The sequence below is a fragment of the Poecilia reticulata genome, chromosome 17 (assembly GCF_904066995.2).
Source record: "Poecilia reticulata chromosome 17, P_reticulata-male-v2, whole genome shotgun sequence".
Taxonomy (NCBI): domain Eukaryota; kingdom Metazoa; phylum Chordata; class Actinopteri; order Cyprinodontiformes; family Poeciliidae; genus Poecilia; species Poecilia reticulata.
In genome coordinates this window covers 14,833,427-14,852,703 of record NC_088846.1, presented here as the reverse complement: position 1 = coordinate 14,852,703, position 19,277 = coordinate 14,833,427, and the positions used below count along the sequence as shown (strand labels likewise).

The 19,277-nt window shown below is 41.0% G+C and overlaps 1 protein-coding gene and 1 long non-coding RNA gene across 2 annotated transcripts in view; one reads left to right on the top strand and one right to left on the bottom strand.

Annotated features, from left to right (window-relative positions):
• ptch2 (patched 2) overlaps positions 1-9,468 on the top strand; it is a 30,160-nt gene extending 20,692 nt beyond the window's left edge. The window contains exons 16-23 of the mRNA XM_008434165.3: positions 416-558; positions 643-823; positions 924-1,204; positions 2,778-2,915; positions 3,308-3,450; positions 6,331-6,739; positions 6,843-7,410; positions 7,514-9,468. Of these exons, the coding sequence (XP_008432387.2) occupies positions 416-558; positions 643-823; positions 924-1,204; positions 2,778-2,915; positions 3,308-3,450; positions 6,331-6,739; positions 6,843-7,410; positions 7,514-7,548 (1,898 nt within the window). The 3' untranslated portion in view covers positions 7,549-9,468. The remainder of the gene's footprint in view (positions 1-415; positions 559-642; positions 824-923; positions 1,205-2,777; positions 2,916-3,307; positions 3,451-6,330; positions 6,740-6,842; positions 7,411-7,513) is intronic.
• LOC145547892 (uncharacterized) lies at positions 2,848-16,993 on the bottom strand. Its single transcript, XR_014084154.1, has 3 exons — positions 16,135-16,993; positions 5,140-5,299; positions 2,848-2,968 (listed from the first exon to the last, which is right to left on the bottom strand). It is a non-coding gene; the product is annotated as an uncharacterized LOC145547892 (long non-coding RNA).
• Positions 16,994-19,277: the final 2,284 nt, after the last annotated feature.

Sequence of the window (19,277 nt, the reverse complement as noted above, 5' to 3'; positions counted from 1 at the left end):
AAGTCGTCTTGCGGTGAGCAGGGGGAGTGGGGTTGAGAATTTGCAAAGGGTGAGCGAAAGTTCAGTCATACTATCCCCCCCTCCACCTGGGTTCATGGGTGGTGTAGTCGATAGGTTGAGGTCATGGGTTATCTTTGCATGCATGTGTACATTTGTGTGTGTGTGGGTGTCCTTAGGTTATAACGTGTCAAAGGCCCAGTCAAGAGGAAGTAATAGTTAACAGGTCAATCAGGGCCAACTGTGGGGGGGAGGGAGGGGGGGAGAGGAAACATGAGCTTTCACATTTTCAGTGTCACCTCATACAAAGAGAAACATCTGGAAAAACTTTCTGCTTTTATGGTTATAAGAATCAAGGCATTTCCAAGTAATATCCACAATAATTCTTCCTTTTTGTGTGTTTTTACCTCACGCGTAGGTCTCCAGGCTGCTTTTGATGCTGACTGGCAGGCGGGGCGGATTACAGCTGACAGCTACAGGAACGGCACCGAAGATGGAGCTCTGGCGTACAAGCTGCTCATCCAGACAGGCTCCAAGAAAGAGCCTTTCAACCGCAGCCAGGTACCTCAAAACAGATAACCAGATGTCACTGTCCTGGTGTAGCCTGTGGCCCCGGGGAAAATTAATGCATGGATCTTCCTTTAGCTGACTTCTCGCCGGCTGGTGGATGCCGAGGGTTTGATTCCTCCGGAGGTGTTTTACATTTACCTGACCGTGTGGGTCAGTAATGATCCCCTGGGCTATGCCGCGTCCCAGGCCAACTTCTACCCTCACCCTAGAGAGTGGATTCATGACAAGTATGACACCACAGGAGAAAATCTGCGTAGTAAGTGTTTTATTTAATTTATTTATTTTTTTAAAAAGAGTACGTTTTTGCACGTATGTCTCTCAGTAGAGACGACAAATTAATCTTTTCCTCTGTTCAGTCCCCTCAGCGGAACCCCTGGAGTTCGCTCAGTTTCCCTTCTACCTGAACGGCCTTCGGCAGGCTAGTGACTTCGTGGAGGCCATTGAGAGCGTGCGTGCCATTTGTGATGAGTTCAGCCGCAAGGGTGTGCTCAACTACCCTAACGGTTACCCCTTCCTGTTCTGGGAACAGTACATCGGCCTCCGTCACTGGTTCCTGCTGTCAATTAGCGTTGTGCTGGCCTGTACTTTTCTGGTATGCGCCATTCTCCTGCTCAACCCCTGGACGGCTGGCATCATTGTAAGTCCTGTCCCAACCCCCTTATTTGCCTCGTCTTTCCATCACTCATCCGTTCTGTCATTTCCCATTTCTGTCCTAAAGATCATTACCGTCTTCCTTCCTCCACTCTTCATTTTTCTTTCTTTTCACTCCTCTCAGCATATCTCACCAACTCTGTCTAGGGGCCCTTGTTTGTCTCTGCAGAGGGCCACTCTCTCACACACAGAGACATTGTCATTCTAGCATAGGTTTGCCTCGCCTCAGAAAAAAGAGGAAATCCAAAACAGTCAAAACAGCCTTTAGCCTCCTGAAGCCTGTACCTCCAGCCCACTTGCTGTTTTGGTCAAAGGGAGAAGGAGAGACACAGGAAGAGAGCAAATCGGTCCAGTTGCAACCTTGACCTGCTCAAGTCATCTATATATATATATATATATATATATATATATATATATATATATATATATATATATATATACACACACACACACACACATATGGGTGCATCTTCATGTGATTCGGAAAGAAACATCCCTAATACATGCACGTTCATACATAAAAAACACATATGTTGATAAACTCTGTAAGGCAACAACTGAGTTTGTCTGTAGATAGTATGTTTTATTTAAAAGGCATTGCTTCAGTAGGTCTGATTGAGATTGGCAGGCAAGTATTATGCCAGCAGGTGACAAGTCCCTCTTGCCTGTGTGTGGCTGAGTAATAAAAATGCTTTTATCATTTCCACTGTAACTCTGTCCAAGCTCGAGACTCACGCTGGGATCAAACGCTCCATCTTCCCAGGCATATGTCTATTCTTTTTTTTTTTTACTCTATTTTCATATAGAGATACATCCGGTTTCCTCAGTTTCTATGAATCTTTGACATTTAGTTGGTTTTTTCTAGTGATTCTTTATATTAGAAGCTGAGGTAGTGTCAAACTGGGTGTGTGACAGAGGCGTGACGGTGGGGTTTTACAATAAAAATTAATATTGCATTACTGTGTGTATCTCCTAAAGAATGCAGATCATTACCTTAACTCTTGGGATTTCTACAATGCTGAAGTTTCTTAATCTAACAAATTCCTCAACATACAGAATTTAAAAGCTTTGAAGGAACAGACCAAGTATTTCTACTGTGCTTTGTGCAGCTCTCCTGTTAGTCTTGCTCTCTCTTGCTCTCTTGCAGCCTGGAGGATTTTTGTTTTTTTAGTATGGCTTCAAACATTTCTATGACTTTATATTCAAACACTTTGCAGAATTAGTTGACGTTGAGTCTTTCTCCTATAGCAAAACTTTCCACATCCGATAGCTGTACAGTTAGCATGAACTAGTAGAATGGTGTGTTCAATGACCATAAACGATTTGAAGTACTCTGAGTCATTTGACTCAGAGTACTGAGTCAAATGAAATTTGAATATGAGTACAGGGTCACAGTTTTGTAGCATGAGTGTACGAAAACGGTCAAGCCAGGCAAATGACGAATGACAAAATTACTGATAATTACCTCTTTTAAGACCATTTCTTTTATTATTCGGTTCCCTCATTCTTAATTTTCTTCCACATCAGAGTTACAACATTTCTTTGTGTGTGTGTTTCAGGTGTTTATCTTGGCCATGATGACGGTGGAGTTGTTTGGCATCATGGGCCTGATTGGCATCAAGCTCAGTGCCATTCCCGTGGTCATCCTGATCGCATCGGTGGGCATCGGCGTGGAGTTTACGGTTCACATTGCCCTGGTAGGTCTTCAGTCTGCAGCGGCTATCGGTGAAACGCTCGTTTTGTTTGAAACCTGTAAAAACAAAAAAAGATGGGAGAAATACTGAAAGACCAGGACTTTAATTTGTTCTCCACAAAGCCCACATCAGTTCAAAGCAGAGACTCCTGTAGTTTTATTTGTTAAATGGAAAGTAATGAAGGTGAAATGTTTGTGATTAAGGATTTATTTTGGCTTCCTCCCTTATGCTGGCAGATTTTTATTGTAGCACAGTGTGATGTTAAGCGCAGTAATCCAGCAGTTCTGTAGCCTGCCAAGCTTCGCCCGCCACAAACACATTTTGGATGATTGGAAAGATTTCCAACTTCTTCCTCATCCCCACCTTTCCCCTGTTTTTTTTTTTTTTGGCCACAGGGCTTCCTGACAGCAATTGGCAACAGAAACAAGCGCTCAGCGGTGGCACTGGAACACATGTTCGCCCCAGTGGTTGACGGCGCAATCTCCACATTGCTGGGTGTTCTCATGCTGGCGGGATCAGAGTTTGACTTCATCATGAGGTGAGATGGATGCGGGTGTTTTTGTTTCTACTAACTGGGTTGCAAAGGGAAGCTTTCTTGGGGGGGAGCTAAGGGGTGGATGCAGGTGGAAGTGTTTTCCTCTATCTTTCTTCACACACACACACACACACACATGCATGCAGACAGTGTCTACTACGCAGCTGGTTCTGTCACTCCAGGAGGACACACACACACACACACACACACACACACATGCACATACACAGATCCCCAACTTCAGAATGCAACAAATGGGGAAAACATCAGTGTTGTGTAGCAGCTGCTTGTAAACATGGAAGCTTTCTGCTGCCCACTGGGTGGTGTCTCTCTCACTCCCTCACTCTGTGTGTGTCTCTCTCTCTCTCTCACACACACACTAGGGAAATCTGTAAAAATTCCTATCATCCATTTGGCATTCTTTCCCTTCCATGTCGGATGCCGTAATAAAAACTGGAGCTAAATTTGAACTGGTCAGCCAGTCAGATGTTATGCAGCCCACCAACAGAGACTGTTCCTTCCGTCTCTGTTCTCAGTGTCTGTGCGTGTCTTGCGAGTGAAGTGTAAATCTTGTGCATGTGAGTCGTAAGGCGTCTTATTTTTTCTTCTTCTTTTCTTTCTTTCTTTCTTGCACTTCATGGGCTAAGTGGAAAAAAAGCCCAATAGCTCCATGTTTTTCAGCAGAACGTGGTCTCAGCCCAAACCCGAAACCACAACCTTGAGCTCACAGACTGCAACAGGCCTCCGTGACATAAAATCAGCCAGTTTTTCTGAAGAAACTCACACAGAAGCAGAAGGAGAGGCAGGGAGTGGGAGTCTTGGGAGGGTTAGCTGACTTGCACGGATGTGTGGTTCTTATGGGTGGTTCAAATATAGTAAAGGGAACCTCCACAGAGATGGAGAACTGAAGTTATGAGCAAATCCGAGTAAACTAAAAGAAAGGGGGAAAGAATCACTTGAAAGTGGTTGGCGTGCAACATATGGCCAGAGGACGGAAAGGGGTGAGGCAGAGGGGCCGAGGCTTCGTTGGAGGTCTTGTTTAGCTGCAGTTGTAGTTGGGCAAATGGGGTGAGGCAAAGCAGGCTAGCTGGGGAGCAGCATAAACATACTGGTGTAAACATCTTCTGGCCTTGTAATGTGCTGAATACACAAACAAGCATGAATAGAGACTCTTCTCACCAGTTTCTCTCTCTTTTTTTTTTTTTTTACAAACAGAAACACATATACCTTCATGTATGTACATGCATCCCTTTCCAGGCCTGACCACAACTGGAAAAGATTAGTTTGTGTAAGCCACTAAATTCCTGACAGTGACTGAAGGGGGGGGTGGGGGGCTAGTTGTCTCTTTTTGTCTGTAAGTAAAGTAAAAAGTGGCACATAAAGGAGCCTGCTGTGGTATTTTGAATTCCATAATAGCTAGCTTCAGACTTCAATGGTCTAATATGATTTTGGTTTTATTTGAGGTTTTTAATCTTTCCTGAGAAGAAAGAAATCAAGGACTTTACTTGTTGAATAGCAGTAATAATCATTTCAAGCGATTATGAAGAAGCGTCTTTCCATAACAACTCCAACGCTTTTCTTCTTTTTTTGTAATTTTTTTCTGCCTTCACCTCATGCCAACTTCATTATTTTTTCCCCTCCTTATTTCTTTCACCTCCTAAAGTCTGGCTTAGCAGACTTAAAGCATCTTACCGTCTCTCTCCCTTCGCGTTTTCTGTTAGTGTTTAAGTGGAGTCCTCTCTAATTTGCTCGGGGGAGCTCTTTCTTGTGGCATGCCTCCACCCCTGGCCTCCCCGGAGCTCCGTCGAGATGCACGCACACATGCACAAAACAAGCACGCATGCAGTGGGAGCTGCAAGAAAGAAAAAAAAAAAGAAGAAAAACAGAGTGAGAGGAGAAAGTTGTGCAGAAGCAGCACAAGAGGCATCAAAGCATGTTTAAGCTGAGTGGGGAGTCAGATTAGCCTCTCTCCCAACTCCTTTGATACACAAGCATTGGGTTTTCCCAGCCTTCCTTCCCTGAGCTACTTTTCTTCCTCATGTACAGCAGCTGTGTGTGTGTGTGTGTGTGTGTGTGTGTGTGTGTGTGTGTGTGTGTGTGTGTGTGTGTGTGTGTGTGTGTGTGTGTGTGTGTGTGTGCGTGCGTGTGTGTGTGTGTGTGTGTGTGTGTGTGTAAGTCATGCACACGGTGATCACGTGGTTTTAAGCCATGTGGTCTTGCTAATTTTTGTATCAGAGTCAAGGAAAAACTCAAATGATTAGATTAATAAAAAAATTTATGTCAAATGAAATTATTTAGAGTTATCAAAGGTTTGGCTAAATGATAACGTGCGACAGCACGCAACGTTTGTCCAAGTAAAATAAGGTTTTACTGTTTTCTTTTTTTAAATAAAGATAAAATAATTAAATACTTTATACATGACAGCCCGGCTAGCATTACAAAAACAGCTGTGTTTGTGTTTTTCCTCGTGAATCCTTACCTTTGCTCTGAGATTTCTGAAAGCCTGCCAACAGTGTTTGTTCCACGAGTGACAGAAGTTGAAAGCTTAAAAGGAAACAAAAGTAGAAAAAAAGCAACTGTGCTGTTATCCGAGGAATGACTCTCGCTCTCTTTCTCACAGAAATGTCTTAATATATTGAAGTTTACATTAAAATAGCATCCTAGATTTTTGGGTTTCATCTTACTTCACCTTAACACCTCACTGATACTGCAGTTTGCTATTTGTTGCATTTTTTTATTCTTTTGTAAGAACAACCTTGTAGCTGAGGTGTGTTCACAAATTTCTTTCCCCACAAGGATTTATAAGTACTACATAGGCTGAAAATTGTTAATTATATTTCTCTTTCCGATCTAATCAAAGCTCTACATCTGTTCATCTCGCAGGTATTTCTTTGCCGTCCTCGCCATTCTGACCGTTTTGGGGATGCTGAATGGCCTAGTTCTCCTCCCAGTCCTCCTCTCCATGCTGGGCCCTCCAGCTGAAGTCACCCCGGTTGACAGCGCCAGCTGCCTGCCGACACCTTCTCCCGAGCCGCCGCTGCCTCCTCCGACGGCCCACCACGGATACTTCACAGCTCACAACCATCCGCGCTCACCGCGGCAGCAAGCGTTTTCTGAGTCGTCGGACTCTGAATACTACTCCGAGGTGACGACGACCTCTGGGATAGGGGAGGAGGACTATAAGTACTGTGACAGGAGCGTGTACCAAGCGGCGCACCAAGCGACAGCTCCTTCCACAACGTCTCACATACTGGTGGAAGCCAGCAAGAACCCAAGCTTCCCCAAACTAACGGTAAGCACCACGAGCGCATGAATCTTCAAAGATGTATGCATAACTCCTCTTTGATCTTGTATTTGTACTCGTGTGTAACATACAAATGTTGTGTTTGTTTTAGGTGCTGAAGCCGTTTAGGGAAAACGCAGTCAGCGGGAGGGTTGAACCGTTATGTGAATCCAACCACAGTCTGCAACCACCTGTCGGCTCCCAGGTGACATGCTGGGACGGAAACAAGCGTGAGCAGCAGAGTGATCTCCAGAGACTGCAGGATCAGTCGCCTCAACGCATACCCAGCGACAAAGCTCATTTCCCTGGGAGGACTTGTCAGAGTGGCCCCAGGCTGAAGAACAGCAGAGGGCCTCAGCCAAACAGGACTAAAGGGCCGAGCTACGGTCACAGCAACTCTTCCCTGCCAATGCAACAGGGCCCCGCTGGGGGCCCTGTCACCATGGTGACTGCTACGGCCTCCGTTACGGTGGCCGTGCACCCAACGTTACCGGGGACCGCCTATCAAGGCTACATGCATGAAGGTTTTGACGTGGACAGCGAGTCAGACTGTTTTGAAACTGCTGAAAGGACATGTGGCGACAAAACAAAATACTCTTCGTGCAACAGAGACTCTCTAGAGCTCCAAGACTTGGAGGCGACACAGGTCCAGGCGGAATATCAACTCGGCAAGTCACAAGGTGAGCCGGGTTCCTCTGCTGACCTTTTTAGCGAACCTATGAGAAGTTTTGAAATGAGAGCTTTATTTGCTGACTGTTTCCTGTTTCCTCCTGTGTGCTGCAGGTGGGCTGAGGATCCAGGCATCTAAAGACTGCTAGAGACTCTCTCACTTTGAGTCTCTGGATCCCAGAAGCACCTCGACCTCCTCACTGTGTCTCAAACTCTTAACTGTACATAGACTTCACATGAAAAAACAACAACAAAAAAAAAAAAACAGAGGACTCACATCAAGGACATGAAAAAATGAAATTACTTGTTTTAAGAGTTATATAAATCTATGAGTATATATATATTTTAATACTAAAAAAAAAGAGGGAAGCTATTTAAAAGAGTACTGTATAACTTGGGTATACTCTTATGTAAGATGTAAAAGATTATTTTCATGTGGGGATGTGGATTCGTTTTCCGTCCCACTTTGTATAGAATAAGAAATGTTCTATGTGTTTTCACAAAAAGTGAGATTTTATTAAGGTATTAGAGTATTGAACGTACATGGTCAGTGTTTATTTCTATTTGTGTAATTTTGTTGTTTTTTTTTCTTGCTGCTACATTTCCGATTTCTTTTCAGGCAATTTGCCTTAATAAGTGCAGTCCCCCAACCTATCCCACACCCCTTCCCTCCTCTTTTGTTTTTTTGTTGTTTTTTTTCCACAGTATTATACTATGAAATACTTCGTCATAAACAATCTGTTGAGTCCAAGTTCTTTGTCACAGGTTGCAGGGAATTACACAGCAGATACTGTTTCCTAACAGCAGTAACCATTGTGCCTTCAGTGTGTCCCCCCTTTTTCTCATTATCCCAGCAATTAAAGGTCAGTATTATGTTCTCCGTTTAGGCTCTAAAACCTTTTGAATTATTTAGCCATCGTGCTGGAAAGCAACGCTCCTAACTCCAACTTTGTCTCAACGTCCTCTGCAGTTTTAATCTACTTGAAGGAGCTCCGATAACTTATGTTAATTTTTTCAGCAGTTTGTGTAAGCTCGTTTGTTGTTTTTTTTTGTTTGTTTTTTTTTGGGTGGGGGGGGTGAGTTTATTCACTTTGTCGAAAAAGTGTTGCTCGCCTCGTCGAAAAGGGAATTTTAAAAATGCAAAGGGAGTTATTTTTGTTTGATTCTTCCCCCCTTTTTGAGTAGCAACAGTGTCATGTTGTTTTGACTCTGAACTGGTTTAGTCGACCTCGGTGCCTCAGCTCGTTTCGACTCACTTTCTACTCGTTTTGCTTCCCCCCTCGGACTGAGAACAAGGCTTCAGTCGTTCAGCATTGGTCTCGTCACTGCCAGTTTAAACTGCAGGGATAAACATGCGGCTCTATTGTCTTTGTCATGTTTCAAGCGGCAGCTTCTTCCGTTCTCTTACTCTTTGTAAATATGAAAGTTGAGTCGTCTAGCTACTGCAGTTGGGGAATTATGAAGCAAAAGCACCGCTTCCCAGTTCGAGCAGACCGCGTCAGACTCTGATGAGGGATGGGGGTCGAGAGCAAGGGGCTCTCGCGGTGGTTTGTAGTTTATTTCAAGAAAGATGTTAATGTCATGCCATATAAATTATTTATATTAAAATTTTTATTTTTGTAGTTTGTACAGATGCTAGTTTCTAGACCGAAGTTCTATTTTTAAAGAGTAAATATATATATTATATATAAATATATCTATTTGTTCCTGAGGTTTTGTTTTATTGTTTTGTTTTGTTTGCCTTTTTGGGGAGCGGGGGAGGGGATGACAACACATTGTGCGAATGCGTGCGTGATTGCGTGCGTGCGTGTGTGTGTGTGAGAGTGTGAATCAAAGGGGGCAATTGGAGGACCATGAAGGAGAAGTTGTGTAGGAAAAAGTGACATCGTGTTTTTAAGTTTCCTCTTGGCCCTTTCTTCTTCATTGTCATTTTTTTTTAAGATGTTCAAGTCCATGTCTGAAACACTGTGATTTCTGAAAACTATGCTCAAGAGAACCCATATGTGACCGTTATGTTCCCTCACCTGCTATAGAAATTAAACTAACAAAATAAATTGAATGAAAAACTGCCTTCTTGTCGGTCGCCCTTTGTGACATCGTGGGTCAGCGCTGTTATCACTAGCAGTCCGATTTATCAGTGTTGGTTGGTTTAGTCTCTTATCGAGGCGCTTTGTTTTAATGGCTCCACAAGTATTCAGCTTTCAAGCTGATTGTGAGAAACCAACACAAAATTGTGAAAGGAAATAAATGCAACACGATGCATGAACGCATAACTGCTAAATATTTGTAGCATTTCACATATTAAAAATCTAAAAATTGTGCTATGCTTTTCTCTTCTGCCTGCATTACTCTTATGTTCCCTAAATAAAATCCAATGTTCAATTTGCCTTCAGAGATTACATGCGTGTAATCTAATCTCGCCATAAGTACACATTATTAAATGCAGCAATCGGTGATTTCATTTAGTAGAGTTTCCTTATTTGATTGAAACTATTACACAATTAAAAGTTACTCAAATGAATTTCATAGTATGGAAATTATACAGTTTTTGTTATGAATATTAACTTTACTCAGGATGAAGACAAATTTTCAAATGATAACATCCAAATAACAGGCAGCATCCATCACACAAGAGTGAGTGACTCCTGAGAGAAAATACCATTTTAAAATATAAAAAACTATTATAACTCTAAACTATTTTTATATCCATTTGATTAAAAATTGCATGTCAAAAACTATGGGAACGCTTCTCCATAAGAAAGATGGTTTTTGGCATTGCAGCAATTGAGCCCTTCTTACATTAACTGTTTTTGATTTAAAAAAAAAAAGAATGAAAGAAAACAAATGGACAAAACAGTCATGACATGTTTTCTGTATCATTTAATGTACTGGGGGTAGCTCAATCAGTCAAGTGAAAAAAAATAAAACAGGAATCAAAAAGTTGACTCCTGTTTAAGGACAAAAGAAGCTAATTGTGCACATGCTGGTTGTAGTGAATCTGAGTGAAAATGGGTCATTCCAGACACTGTTAGGAAGAACAACATAATTTGATTAAAAAGTTGAAAAGAAAGTATTTGATGCATAAAACAATCACAGAAAATGTTCTGCATTACAATATGCCAAAGAATACACTGTCTGCGCTGAAGAGAAATGGTGCAACATTTAATGGATCAATGACAGGAATTTGTTCTTTTTGGGTCTGGAGGATCCACAGTACATCAAAAATCCCCCCCGCCCCCCAAGACACTGAGTTCAATCCACAGTACAATGACATGTGGTGACTGAGGCATTTTTTGCATCTCCATGCTTTGGGATTTTTTTTATACTTAGTATAAAAAAAATCCCAAAGCATGGAGAAAAAATACATAGTATAAAACATTGGACCTATTTATTACATACAAGGGATCATGGATCACTGTGAACTGTCGCCTCATGCCGAAGAGGAGTTGCATTTGAAACTGTTGTTTAAAAAGAGTCGGTGATCCCAAGCACACAAGTGAGTGAGCAGAATCGTGGTTTCAGACCAACTAGAGAATGTTATGTGGTGAAAAGCATAAATCAAGGACAGCCGTCTAATAGAGAACATAAAGCATGACATCAAACATTGTTTCTGAGGCAAAGCCAAGTGATGCAAAGTAATTGTGAAATGCAATCATATCATTTTAGGCTAGAATAAATGTTCACAGTTGCCAAAGGTTGGTTGATTCTATCTATGTACCACATGTGAAACAGTTACAGGAAACAGTGTTTATGCAACTAAACATTAGCTAAGCGATTCACAGGTATAAGCTGAATCTTAAAACGTCTTTTTGCTTACACAGCTCAATATTCCTCTTTCTTCACTGTCTGTGGAGTGAAAGCAGGTACAACAAATTATAATTTGAATCAGCAATTAACAGTCAATGTGAGATCAACAAAATTTTAAACTTGTTTCTTCCTCTCTTGCTTTGGAATAGAATGCGCAGTAATCCCACTCCATATGCATGTGATGAAATTGTATATTTTGCATGGAAACAAAAGCTATTCGGCAAAATGTTCCAGCTTTTCATGACAAAGTGCTGTTGCTATGGACAACATTTTATGTTTTTGTTTGTTCTATATTCATCTTACATAGTGTGTTTCTGTACACTGCAAAGTAACATGAAACATCTCCAGTAAGCATTAAATCTCTGCCACAGAAAGGATCTGGGATCACTTTTTGATCCCAGACACAGAGAGTTTTCTTACTGTTACTGTTTTTTTTTTTTTCAAACATGCAATGCAATTCTTAAAACCTCAAGCGTTATAACCTTCAATATAATCTATTGAAGCTTAAGGCTAAGACTCATTTATGTGCCCCAGTCTCTAAAATCATATCTTAACTTGTGAAACACCAACCAGATTTATGTTTTATGCCCAAAAGTCTAGTCATCTTTCTGTTTCGGGATCTGATGGGCATAATTAAGCATTTCCTCCCCTCTGTGCCTTCTTATGCACAAGATACACTCACGCATACACACAAGCCCACCTGTGTAGATGAAAGGTAGACCCTGTAAATTCCTGTGCTTTCCACATAACGGCTCCTCGTTTGTCAGCTCAGGCAAAGCAGCCTATGTCTGAATCTGATACCTCAGTCCTTTGAAGTCGCTTTCATGTCCATTTACATCTCAACCAAAACAGTTTGCGCACACTATTGCAATTTAAGCTAACAATACAGCACAGTGAAAGTGAAACGTTGACTTGCACATAGGTCACGCAGAAATGTTAAGAATATGCGATGCACAATTGAATTAATGAAAAATGCTTTCGGTGGGGAAAGTTATGGTGAACGCACACAGTCCATTAATGTCATGACTGAGTGGAAAAAAAAAAACAGAGTTATTGTTCGTAGGTGAGACGAAGACTTTATGGCTTAATTTCGTTTAGACACATTTAGCAATAGCTATAAAATCCTTAAATGTTGCTGAGAGTATATCTACAGGCCAAGTTAAAATATAATCGATTGCTCACCTTTTATTATGATGCATCTACAAACTTTAATGAGTTTCTTTCTGCGAAGGACCACACAATGTTGCGCATAAATGTGAAGTTAAAGCGTTATATGCTTTGCAAAACTTCAAAGTTCAACCAATTATTGAACTTTGTCTTCACAAGTCACCGCATGAAAACAATAAATAGACCTCATCTATGTGCTTTTTTTCCCTTGGTATAAATGCAGCTGATCTGTGAAGCCCTTTGAGGTTTGTTAGAGAGCATTAGTGAACAAACAGCATCATGAAAACCAAGGAACACAGCAGAAAAACTATTACAGCTCATTACCCTGTATAAGCACTGCGGAACATGGCTATGACTGTATTATGCTGCGTGGTTGCGTTTCTCCTGAAGGAACCTGGGAAGTTTGTTGGAGTTGGTGAGAGGATGGGTGGAGCTAAATACAGGACAATCCTTAAATGACCGTGTCGAAGGCTTCACCTCACCCACTGAAGTTTAGATGATTTTTTTTTTTTTTTAGGATTTAGGATTGCCAATTCAATATCTAAATCTAAAGTCAATTAAAAATAGTGAAGGGTAAACTTCAAATACTCTGCATATCCAATCTGACTGAAAACAAAATCATTCTTAAAATGTATAAAGCTAGTTAAGACATACTTCAAAAGATTTGTAGTTTAAGCAAAAAGTGGCTCCTTAAGGTGCTGACTATAGGGTGTTGAAAACTACATAATAATTATATATTTTATGGATCTCTAATTTCAGATAAAAACTGCTTTGTCAAAACCATCACATAAAATACCAACAAAATAGGCAGAAAATAGGTGAAAAAGTTCATATTTTCTGAATACTTTTTGCAAAGACAAAAGTGTGTGATTAGACCCGCAGATGTATCCTTTTTGACATTTTGGTATTATCAACAATTTGGTTATTCTGTCATGCAGCAACCTGGCTGTTTTCTATTAGTCAGATGTTTTGCATATTCTCACCCCAAGTTAAACATTTAACAAGATAAAACAAAGACAATGACCACAGGGGCCTTGAGCAAATAAGTGGGAGCAGCTGTAACCCAACGTTAGGCAGAATTGGAAAAGCATTTTCCTTAAAAAAAAAGAAAAAACACAGCTGACTTGTGTTAGCATTGTCAACAAAGGAGTGATGTGTCTTAATATTAAACACACATCTCCAAATAGTCAATTTGTTCCTTGTATTAGAAAAACAAAACACAAGAAAATGGAGGCACCCAGATGGAGTGGTTCAAATGGGACAAAACTGAAGATGTTTAAAAGAAAGCACATAATGTTTGTTTATATTACACCATTCATTTTAAAAAATCACATAGTAATTCACCTTAAAATGTGAAAAAAAAATGCAATAAGTGAAAACAAAAATATACAGATAAAAAATCATTTCAAATGAAGATAACTTTTTTTTTTTTTATAGAATCCAAATTGTCAACACAGTGTAAAGAAGAGTATTCCTCATTTGAAATGTTGCTGCTTAACAGGAGTAACATCCACAGCTTTTTAAAATGAGTCAGAGCAACAGACAAACAACAACGTCTGGTTTCCCCAAAAGTTAATACCAAGATTTTTAAATTAATTCCCAAATTGACAGGTAATCAGCGGAGAGCAGGTCATGAGCCAGGTATGTTCTTATATTATGTCCAGTCAGGAGCGTTGGTATATAGTATTTCACACCATCTGGAGATGATCAAGAGCCTTTCTATTAAGAGAGGTTAACATCTGTTACCGTAATCTAAATGAGAACAAATAAAAGCACGGATGATAATCTCTTGTTTTGGCGCCAAGATTCTCACTATAGAAAAAAATCTAAAGTAAAAGAAACCACATGGAGACATGTAGGCTGATCAAACAAAATCGTTCAGTTTCTTAGAATGATTTCTGAAGTCATGCTGTCAGTGGCAACAACTTAACATAGTGTCTTCAGATTTCAAGTGACTACAACTGGATGTTAATTGTGTGTTACTGTGCTGAGAGATGTTGAATTTCTTTATTATTTCTGAAAAGCAAGTGTGTAAAGCAGGATCAGCATTGGCCCTGAAACAGAGCTCTGAGTGACTCCACATTGTATCCGAAATGATCCGGTTGAGGAGAACGCTGAAGGTTCTCGAAAGCATCAGGGAAGTTAAAACATTTGCACAGCACTGTACATCAGCAAAGCAGTTGTGTTACTGCAACAAAATTGCTTTAGATGAGAAGATAAACAGCCTGACTTCCTCCAAACTGTGTGGCATGTATGTCTCCCTGAATGTCTGCTTTCTCCTTCGCTGCACAGCTAATTCCTCCATTCTTTTGTGCTGCACCCAGCGCGAAGGTAGAAACACATACACCACCCCCTGCCTCACAAACACACATGCCAGTGCATGTTTTAGCCACACACAAACACTTTTCTTTGCTAATCAGCTCTATTGAATTCCTGCAACAATGGGCGCTCATCCTCTGGCCACCCAAGCTGTGCACATATGCACAAACACACACACACGCACACACACACGCATACACACACACACAAACCAGCATGACCAGATCATGAGATCAGACTTTTGTTCCTTTGGCTTGTTTTCTCTTCCTCCAGCGGTCTCACCTTCACACTCAGGTCAGGAGCTGGCACAGCGAGATCGTGTTATCTGGGCTATCGGCTCCTATCTGGGCCCACACACTGCTCTCACACCCACAGAGGAGGAGAAGGAGCCTGTTTAACTTCTCTCACATTTACTGGCTCTGTGTCACAGAGAAGGTTTCATGTCGAACAAAACAAAAGAAAAAAAAAGAAGATTTCCAGTGTCGACACAGTGAAGTCCCTTCTGCTATCAATATTGCTGCTTTTTCAGCATTACTTGCTGAATCTTTGATTGTTTCTATCAATTGGAAAAAGGTGTGTGACAGTTTGTAACAGATAAATGTGGGAGCAAAGTGAAATGCAGCATTGCTGGATCTCAGTTTTTCAACCTAAGAAAAATTAAAACCAGTAACAAAAGAAAAGTTAGGAGAGATGTTATTTTTATACTAATGTGAGAAATGGCATATGTATTTGCAGATTAGCTGTGGACATCTATGTATGTAGATATAGATGATCATTTGTATTTCAAGAGAAATTCCACAGAATCAAAAAGATCTATCGAACAAAGGTATCAGTCAGTGTAATGCACTCCCATTACCAGAATTCAAGAAGAAATCTACTAGACTGGTTTTATTTGACCATTATGGTCTAATAAGACCAAATTTCATCTTTCAGGCTGCAGTTTCATATGTTATATTTGGTACACACTACAACACCAATAGAACGTGGCACGCACCGTAAAGGATGGTGGGGGCGGAATCTGTTTTTTTGGTTTATTACCATTACTTTTCCACAGGTTAAAAGTAATCAAATGTGAGTGTCTTTGGTAATACAGCCCCCTCAACATTTGTCCACACCCCTTCTGAAGACACAAGAAAAATGAAAACAAATGAATTCAAATATAAATACATATATACAAATATAAATATATATACATAAATTTTGCATGCTACGGCGTTTTTCTACGTCGTTTCTCGACCATTTGATTTGAATACTTAAATATGAGGAACATTCAAGCAGTTGGAAAGGCCTGTGAGATTTAGCTGTTAGCGCAGCTAATGATGTTTCGCTCTCTGCAGACCATGCATGAAAGGGGTTCTGAGATGTCGCAACGCTTCCCAACATTTTCCCCCGGAGATGTAAAAATCGTTCTTAACAATCCGCTGTCATGTTCATTTACTTACATAAGCACTTTCCATTCCGAGCCCTGTTCTCAAACAGTGCATGCTCTGTGAAGCCTTGACTTCTTTGCTGCTTTGTGTATTTATATGTGTTCCATGTGATGTGATTGCTGGCTGCGCCGGGTTTGTTGCTCCAGCTTGCTCCTTCTAATCATCTCTCACCGAAACAGAGGAAGAACGAGATCAATATTTACCCCAAGCTCTCTTCGACATAACAAATGTGTTTGTAATCTATGCCCAGCATGCGTGTATGCGTGCGTGTGTACATGCGCGCGCACGTGTTTGTGTGTGAGAACGTGTTTGGTATACCTTGGCCGTGACCAGGCCTGTCGAGGGGTGGCAGCAGGAGAAAGGAGGAGGAGGAGGAGGAGCGATGTGAAGTTCCAGGCAATCATGCAGACAGGCGGTAGGGCCCGTATAGAGTAAACATGTTTTAAATAAACAGGAACAGCGTAATGCCCTTTTAATTGATTCATTCTGTGCTTTGCTGTTTACAGAAGGGCCTAAATATGAGCCTCACAAGGCAGAGGCCTTGTGTTTATAAGTGGTTTGTTTGGTTCAAACAATAACAGTTCGAACACCAGATGTAGCTGTGGATCAGTCTTGATGTGTTGCGCCGGAGCACTACACGATTTGAAGTTCCCGTTTCTTCTTTCTCCCCGTCTCCCTGTCTTTGTCCGTGTGGGCTCCGGCGTGAGGGGTTCAGAGTTAGGTTGGAATAAAGACGCAACAGCAGCTCAGCGGTCTTCAGCCAGCGCACGTTGGCATGTGTGTGTGTGTGTGGGGGTGCGTGTGTGTGTGTGTGTGTGTGTGTGTGTGTGTGTGTGTGTGTGTGTGTGTGTGTGTGTGTGTGCGTGTGTGTGAGTGTAAGTGTGTGTGTGTGTGTGAGTGAAGTTTAAATTGCAGCCTCAGTGTAATGATATGGTGGTATGGCATTGAGGGGTGCTCCAGAGGGAGGGCGGGGGTTGGTAATTAAACATATGCAGACACAGACACTTACAGAGGGCAGGAGACACACACAGAGGGGGAGAAAGAAAGCAAAACTAAACACATCCAAGTGGGGTAGTAAAAGCTAATGAAAGCTCAGTGCTAGGTTGGCACAGACGGCCATTTCATGTGGTGAAGAGGAGAGGAGGAGGCAGCAGAGGAGGAGGACTGGGACAGGCTGGGGAGCAATAAGGCGAAGGCTCCTTCAGAAAGTTGGGCAAACCAGAGGATAAACTTTAATTGACACCATGGCTCTTTTTTCAATATCGTTTTTCTCCGCTGCTGCCAAATTATTGTTTAGGATAAGGCGAGCAATAACATTAACACGTTTGAGTGCAATAACAGTAAAAGCTAATAGTACAGTGAGAGGAGCTTATACTTACTGAAGCAAGTAGTTTTTATTTAGTTAATCAGGTTGCAGGCGAAGTTGAAATTGTACCGGGGAGCCGCAATGCCTTGCAGACGTTATCACGCAGGTTGAGCTGTTGGACTTTTCATCACGTTACAGCAACAAGCGTTAATGAGTTTTATTACAGCTGTATGTGACACATCAAGACAAAGTGATGCATAATGGGGAAGGAGAAGGAAACTGATCCAGTGTTTTAAGGTTTATTTTGCAGGTAAAAGTCTGAAAAGTGTGGTGTAGCATAGGCCCACTAAGACTGCATCAAGAATGTCTGTAAATAGAATTTTTATAGCCCAGCTACAGTTTCTTAATTGGATTTAGGTCAGGACTTAGATTGGGACATTCTAATAAATGAGTTACTATTATTCCTCCAGATTCATTCTAGAAGGCTAAGCTTTTGTTAAGTATCTTGTCTTTCTGCACTGCATGACAAGGTGTAAGTTATGAGGCTGTACATTCAAGCCAAAGCAGGTGAATAAGTCATCATTTATGTGCAGGAATTCAATTACATTGTTTAAATGAAGTTTTTGGGGGCCACAGTCAGTGTTTTATTGTCACTGTTAACAACAACAACAACAAAAAAAACATCTGCTTGATGTGTGATGACACAATGTAGATCCTCTGTTCAGCTGCTTTGAATTGAACATTAATTACAATGAATGAAAATGAAATGCAATGTCAATGAAGTGTCATTGTTAACCTTTTTTAAGAATTGATGGATAAAAATAGAGTTTTTTGTTTGTTTGTTGTTGTTGTTGTGTTTTTACCCCATCGGTCAAAATGACAGCTGAACAAAAATGTCTACTACAACCCCGAGTGCCAATGCAGAAAAAACAGCAACCTGACAGCATAATCCTACCACCACCATGTTTCATCTTGCGGATGGTTTGTTGTTGCCTACTTCTCAGATTAATGCTTCCCCAGTCCAGTTTTATAGCTTAGATGATAGAATTGGAAAGTTTACAGTGGCACCATGATCTTTGTGGGTTTGGATGACCTGAAAAGCAATCATTGAGGTATTCAAAATAACACAAATAAAAAGCACCATTTCTTTTCTTTTCATCTCATAACCGTGCATGCCTTCGTAATGGGCAAATTAAAACAGATTGGAGTTAGTGGATGTCATGTGACAAAATGTGAAAAGGCTCAAATATTTTTACAAGACATTGTAACTTATTGTTATTTCCTCAGCAGTGACGTATTTTGTCAATATGTTTTTATTTTAAATCCATGCACAGAGAATATAATGGAATAGTATAAGTGATCCCACAGCTTCAAACATCAAATGTGTCTATTACAAATTGTTTTGTCTTTAAATGTTGACTTGTTATAGGACTTTGGCCATTACTTTCGCCAAAAAACAAAATGCCCTCTAACATGTTAATATTTTAGTTTTGGGCTTTGGTGAAACAGGAAAATGACTGGCTAGGCAGGCATTTTTGCAGTGTGCCCTAATGCTGTGGTTTTGGGAGAGGGCTATAAAACTGAACTGGTGGTGTAAGTTTTTCTTTGAAAACTCTGGGCTCCACATGTTGAGGATCTCTCTACAATGCAAGTAAACATCTGATTTCTCTGTTGAGTTCCTGTAAAAGAAAACACTGGGAGGTGGGGGAAAGAAACACTGGTGGGTTTTGAGGATTAATTTCAAAAGCACACTGACACATTGGCGTTTCTATTCAGGGTTTGTGGTTTCGATTGGTGTTCCCTTTTAAGAGGCCATGCCTGGGCCTGCTGGGTTTCTATCTTTACGGTT